Source organism: Pavona decussata, unplaced genomic scaffold (genome assembly GCF_977016875.1).
Source record: "Pavona decussata unplaced genomic scaffold, jaPavDecu1.1 SCAFFOLD_105, whole genome shotgun sequence".
Classification (NCBI taxonomy): Eukaryota; Metazoa; Cnidaria; class Anthozoa; order Scleractinia; family Agariciidae; genus Pavona; species Pavona decussata.
In genome coordinates this window covers 865,730-872,737 of record NW_028145519.1, presented here as the reverse complement: position 1 = coordinate 872,737, position 7,008 = coordinate 865,730, and the positions used below count along the sequence as shown (strand labels likewise).

At 35.6% G+C, this 7,008-nt stretch overlaps 1 protein-coding gene across 1 annotated transcript; it reads left to right on the top strand.

Moving 5' to 3' along the window:
* The first annotated feature begins 569 nt into the window (after positions 1–569).
* Positions 570–2,799, top strand: LOC146471271 (uncharacterized). Its single transcript, XM_085121080.1, has one exon. The coding sequence runs from the start codon at positions 1,023–1,025 to the stop codon at positions 1,629–1,631; it is 609 nt and encodes a 202-aa protein (XP_084977206.1). The 5' UTR covers positions 570–1,022; the 3' UTR covers positions 1,632–2,799.
* Positions 2,800–7,008: the final 4,209 nt, after the last annotated feature.

Below are 7,008 nucleotides of genomic sequence, written 5' to 3'. Positions count from 1 at the left end.
CAACAAGATAATGTTTTATCGACAGCTGTGTACTTATCTTAATTCAAATATGTAAAACATATGTGACTTTAATTAACTACTAATAGCTATAAGAATACAGTGCCGACGCCATATCCTAAGATAACCGCTTAAATGTTATTTTTTCGTTCCTGCCCGTCAACAGAAAAACATCGTTACCTAAGAAAAACCTTATTTGAGAACTATTTTTTTTGTAGTTGGTGGAGCTGTTGTTCATTGACTTGTTTTGGAAGAACCTTCATTTTTCTTTCTTGATTTTTTTGTTCTTCATATTTTGTCTTGTCTTTTGTTTTGTTTTTAGTAGAACGTTTTTTTTTTTTATGACGGTGCACGGTAATTTTCGAATGCGACGACATTCAAACAATTACTATACAAATTTTGATATTTAGACTGGTTTTAGCCGAGATACAACGCTCAAACTCGTTTGGCGGGATTTACTAACTTTTAAGATAAGATCCTCGGTCCCGTTGAACAACAAACCGATTTTATCTGAGCCAAAAAAAACGAGTTTGTGTGGCAGCAACTTAAGACATGTATGTACTTTATCATTTGAAAAAAAATTGCTTTTTCACTAACATCCATTATGATTATTATTCTAAGACCTTCTAACTGATGCAAAAACATAGCAGCCAATGAAGTACTGTTGGATGATACAGTTGTATATTTAATCCTTTCTCTAAAATAAAGAAGCCCCCTCCTGTTTGGCAGCCGAATCACATGCACAGTGAGATGCATGTTTGACGTTTGGCTGTATCACGCTGCCAATGAAAATTCATTGATGTTTTGACGACCTTAAAACACCTTTCATAACGAGACAGTAAAACAAATGTTTATCTAGCTATGTTTTGCATGTACACTTTGCATTTTAATTGACGTTTATGTGCTGGCTTTAATTAACCATGGCACACAACATATTGCACTAAGTGATGTCTGTTTTTGGATGTTGTTGAAGAAGAATCAGTTTGTGTGGAGAAAAGATCATTGTCAAGCCAATTTTCAATCGAATGGCGTACTCGGCATTGCGAAATATTCGACTTTCGCGTGGAGCCAAACGAACAGGACAAGTTAATATCCCGGTTATTTACCTGGGAAGTGTACAAATTTTGTGCCCTGTTGGTGACGGAATATGCGGTTCGGTGGAGGAGATCTTCCAAAACTGTAGAATAAAGATGAAGAATAACTTACTTCCAAAACAAACATTATCTGTGAAGCATGGCGCCTTCCAGTTGTCCGAAGTGGACGACGAAGGAGAAGAAGCGACGAAAGTCATTTACAATTTCAGAAGAATTATATACTGCGGTGTCGACGGGAAGAGACCAAAACTATTTGTGTTCAATTATCACCACGGATCAAACGATGGAAGAGCACTTTATCTGACGCACGCTTTTAAGTGTGAATCGAGGAAGGCGGCCAAAAAACTTGCATTTGTTGTGACACAGCACTTTAAGAGCGTTAAATTAGATGGTGAACAGGTCTTCGATAAAGATTCGATTTCACAACTAGCGGAGAAACAAATAGATTCAGATGGTAAACAAGATGACACAATGGATGACATTGAATTAGAAAACATGGCAAAGCAAAGCAAAGCACGTCGAAGGTTTCTGTTTTACTAATTCCGCGCTCTGCTGAAGATTAACAAATAACTGAAAAATTAAACGCACTACGAATAAAAAATATTATAGAAGATGTAATAGACTGGTTGCGTAGATAACTGCGGAATCTTTTCTATATAATCTTTCATCCGCAGTGCGTATACATGTTTCATATATATTTTCATATCCATTTTAATATTCTTCACGTCTGTATTATGAACTCCGAACATAGTTGGCTCCCACGGTTAGCATTATAGCTTAGTTGGTAGCTGATAAGCATTGCACTGGCATCGCAGCGGTCATGGGTTCAAATCCCGTTGAAACCTGTAAAGTAAACTGTTAATAAGTTTCGTTTTAATTTTAACTTCGAAAATTATTATAGAAACGAAAAAGGAGTAATATTCTTTTCAAAACTGAAAACAATAGCTTTAGGAACAATTATGTACAACTTTGGTGATTAGCTTCCTAGCTAACTTTCTTCACACTTACAGGAATAAGGTGTATCAAACATCTGCCCTACCAAAGCCCCCAAATTCTCTTTAATTGTTTGTATGGCGGTCAGTTAAAGTTTGAATAGTTCCTTTAAATAGCAGTTATCTTCGCTGCAGTATTACAACGTTTCTGTTGTGAACTGAAACTGCTGTCAAGTCATAGGAGAGAAGCGCTTGCGTTGGGCATGAGTGAGATCAAAACAAGTCAAAGTTCTATTGACGTCCTTAATGGCTGCCTTGAGGGACTCCTCAGGAGATTTCCGCTAATTTTTGAGGCAATTTCATTATGCGCGATTGCAAATCTCTCTGGTGAACAATAAGTGTTCTGTGCTGCGGTTTCATTGTAAGTTTTGTTTTCTGAGAGAGGCATGTAATGTCATTACTAAATGGCCGCTATAAGGTGCCCTAAGGGAACTCGGCTATTATCGCAACAAAATCACTGTCCTTTTGTTTAACCGATAACAATTGCCCGTAAAATCGCCGCTAGAATCATATCAAAAATAGCCTTTGTAACCTGCTTTGTAATCGCTGTCGTCAAAAAAAAAAAAAAAAAAAAAAATGAAATAAAAAAATTATGGGAGGCAACTATTACCGTCGTTTACATTAAACTGTGGCATCAAACTGACCACATCGATGAAATAACGGAGATTTGATTCTCTTAAAAGCTGTAAATGTTAATCGCTAACAAGACACGTGAGAGTTGACCCTTGGGAAATCCCCAAAGCCAGTTTTTATCGGCGACATTTCGTGCGCTCTGCTTATTAAGTTTCGTTAAAATAGCAATCAAAAATACAAATCGACTTGATATCACAACAAAAATCGCCGCTAATCCACACCAGCGATACGGATATTGCTCTTACATTCACTGCTCCTCTCACCAGTTTGCGCGATGATAGCACAATACAAATTTGCACCATGACGTCAAAAGAGCGATATCAATAGCGACACCAATTTCGAAAAGTTTCCCCAATATCACAGCGTACTCACCTGAATTAAGGAATGGTTCTCACACAATATCACCATTTTTGGGCACTTTTTGTCTGGCGTTTTTACTCTAGTTAGCCTGGCTTATAACTTTGTGATAACAAATGGAACAAAATTTTGCGACGATTTACTGTGTTAGCTGTGGTCACATGATCGACCACGCCCTAATTTATGCAAAATTTCATATATTCCGATTACAACCTGATAATCAACGTTAAAAATACTCTTCTTTGTTTTCAAGTCTTAACATTGCATAGAACTACCCTACATTAACTGGGGGTTTTTGAAAACTTTTTATGTTGCGTAGTTACTTGGTCTTTTTCTCTCTCCCCAGTCCCTCTCCAAACTAAAAACATCATAATTTACCAAAAGTAGATAAATTCTAAAAACCCCGATTAGTTCCCTAGACCCTCAGACCAAAGTCATTTATAGAAGGTAAAACCACCAGCAATTCGTTTTCCTAAAATGTCGTAAATTTAAATCGAAATAAAATTTTAAAATTGGGCGTGGTATGTCACGTGACATAACAGCAACTTCAGTGACAATAAAAATGAAATACTTTTTTGCAGATTCTTGGCTCTTACAAACTTTCAAATCAGTACTTTCCATTTCTTCTAAAATAGACCACCCCCCTCCAAATCTAGCGAGACCCATTCCTTAATTCACGCGAGTACGTACGTACTCGTATCGGATTGGTTACATGTAACAAGAAAAAACCTGGTATATCGGCCCCTTGCGAATGAGATGATGATGATAGCCTATTGTTTAGTTCTACATTTAAGAATGACTGCGGACGAAAACGCTGTTCGGATTTATTTTCTCTTTCAGGAATTTCATGGTCCATTCTCCTTTCAGTGGGCGTTTAGAGCATCCGTTCAAACGCCGAAGCTATTTTAGTTGTGTTATTTGAAGAATCGTGAAATTTCCCTCGGTGATACGGCAGATAATGAGAGTTTCCCTTTTGGATTAAAGGCCAAGGGTGGATATTTATATCACCTGATGGTATTTCTAAAAGATTCGAACTCTGTTTTTCAAGAAATATTGCTATGATGAGTGCATACAAAGGAAAAAGTCTTCAAAACATAAAGTACTGTAAATTCGACGGGTATTTCAATTTAAGGCAGCGTCTGTAATTATGATAACGTATCTTTGAAGCCCAGTTGATAAATGTTAATTTTTGTCAGCGCTCTTTTTGATAACTATAATTCATTTTTAGAGACGTTTCAGTGCAATCCAGCAGATTTCCAAAAAAATATTGCGTCAAGAAATCGACGCTAAAAAAGCTCCACGCAAAAAGCTCGTGTGCCAATTTTCATATCAGAAAATCTAATAAGAACCCTCGGTTTAGACTGAAAAGTTATTTCCTTCTTTGAATAACCTGAAGTGGAAGCTTGCCCGCGTGAAAGTTGTACACCAGTCGGTCACAGTTAGCTCCTCAGTGAATGTAGAATTTCCGGCATTTACCCGCCACGCAAAAGAGGCGTTTGTTTATTTAACAAATAACGTGCACTGCGTCTTGTTAAGATTACGGAAATTTTTTGACAAATAGTTGTCGTGTGTCTTCAGAAAAATTGTACGCAGGTGTAGTCTTTTTCATTACTTTTCTTTGTTTTCAACAGACAACATTTTCTCCTCAAGAATGGTCACATAAGGCTAATATAAAGTTAAATCTCCACGCGGCTTTGTCTATAACATCAAATCAGCCACATACATATCAATGTTTTCATGAGCGCGTTGGCGGCTATTCTGACATTTTTTTAATCAAACTGTCGCGCGTTGTCTAAACAGTCAAATTACTCGCTCTTGAAGTCTCTATGAACATTATTTTTACATAGTTGAAGCAAAGAGATCAAAATCTTTAACGTGAGGGTTAAAAACGAGTTTTAAAAAATCTGTTTTCCGTTTTCTGTCTGCGATTGTCTTTTAGTTTTTTTTTTATATTTTACGTTAAATATTGAATAATTATCCTGCGAAATCGCGCGGAATATTGCCTGATACTAAACTGACGAGGCCGTAGGTTGGGTTGGGAGTTTCTGCAAGATTGTGAAGGGTAATAAGACTTGATCACTCGCTTTAGAAGCTCCTCGATATAACAGGATCTATACTTTTGGAAACATATTGGAAATAAAAAATGCGTAATTAATATCGAGCGGAGGCGAAAGTCTTCCATTTTATACGTCAATTTGAATTTTAAAAATTTATAAACTTTGCGGCATATAACCTGCTGATAAATAAATAAATGAATATTAGTGAAAACTTTCATGAATTTCTGTATACTTTATAGTAAAAGGTTTCGGGCTCCTGGGAGGGATAATCACACTAATTCTTGGATATATATGTTAATAAGCTTATCTAAAGGAGTAACGTTAATATCATGTTAGTAACATCCGTTGTGGCGTCTCGGAGTTTTTAGCAAAAGTCTTTCTGTCTCGAAGGAGTCATTACAACCAAATGAAAAGTTAATTTAAGGTGTTAAAATGAGCCTCAAAAAGTTTATTTCTAACCAATTCTTTTTCTCTTATTTTGGAGTCATGATAACACTATACAAAGAATAAATCAATATAACTCTGCTAAAGTAAAGTTAAATTAATTCCAGGTTTCTTTAAATGGCCCTGACATGCTCCAAGAAAAGTTTTTTTGGCGCTATTGTAATATATGTTTGCTCTAAAGTGATTTTATACTTAAATTTCTAATGAAGAGTAAAAATCTACTTCATCTGATTTAAGGAGTTAAAAGGGCTTTGGAGTCTCTTACTAATAGAGCTCTGTCATGCCCTAAAATGAGTACAAGGAGTATTTTTTTAACGCTATTCAGTAATACAAGTGTTATCTCAAATATAATTTTATGCTAATTTCTAATGAAGAGTAAAAATCTTTAACTTCATCTAATTAAAGGAGTTAAAACGGCTTGGAGTCCCTGACTAACAGAGCTCTGACATGCTCTGACATGCTCTAAAAGGAGTTTTTTTAAGGTATTATAACTGACAAAAGTTTTCCGTTCTTATATAAATGTATTTATTTTTTTACTACTGATTTTCTTATCAAGAGTACATCTGCTCCGTCTAAGGAGTTAAAACGGCTCTGGTGTTTATTTCATCCCCGCATTTGGAGTCTCAGAAATAAATGAGTTGCTTTAAAACTAATATTCTGAGTCAGTTTGGGGGTTAAAACGGCTTCATGACAATTACTGTGCACGTTTCTATTTGTTTATTCTTTTTTTTTTCGTTTCTCGCTATTTTTTTTTTTGTACAGACTGTAAAGTCAATTTTGATAAAAATACCACGCAACCCCTATCTGCTTCCACCTCTTCTTATTTGTGATCCCAGTGCCCTGAAAACCACCCACTAAGTGATAAAACAAATTTGATTTCGCGTTCTATTAGTTTTCACAACAAAATGAAGTAATAAATGAATTTAAAGAAGATTAAATCTTACGAGGACGCGTTAATTTGTCCATGATGCAATCAGTTATCAACATTTTAATCAGTGTAAATTTTGTTAAGAACGCCAAAAGCACATATTGAACTTGAAGTTCAATTGTTCAAAATTTTTAATTTTAATAAAAAGACATTGTTAGAGAAAGGAAAACTTATGTAGAAAATATGAAAGGATTGGCAGAAAGTTTAATAGCCGTTTTCTGTGATCTTATTTAAAAACATGCCAAACTGGTGCCGGAAACAAAGAAGCTCCCTGCTAAATTAAACCTAAAGACCGCCTCTTGTGCAGGCGTCCTTATATAGTAGATAAAACGTCAACTCCTAAGGACACATCCAGTTCAAAATGGAATATATTTAAACAGGAAATAACTAAAATAAAAAATCCTGTTTGAATAGAAAGACCGCGCAGGTGTACTGTACTTGTTTGTATTCCTTATTGAGGTCTGTTTTCTATAAATTTAGGTCTAGTTGAGTTCTCATTCATTCAA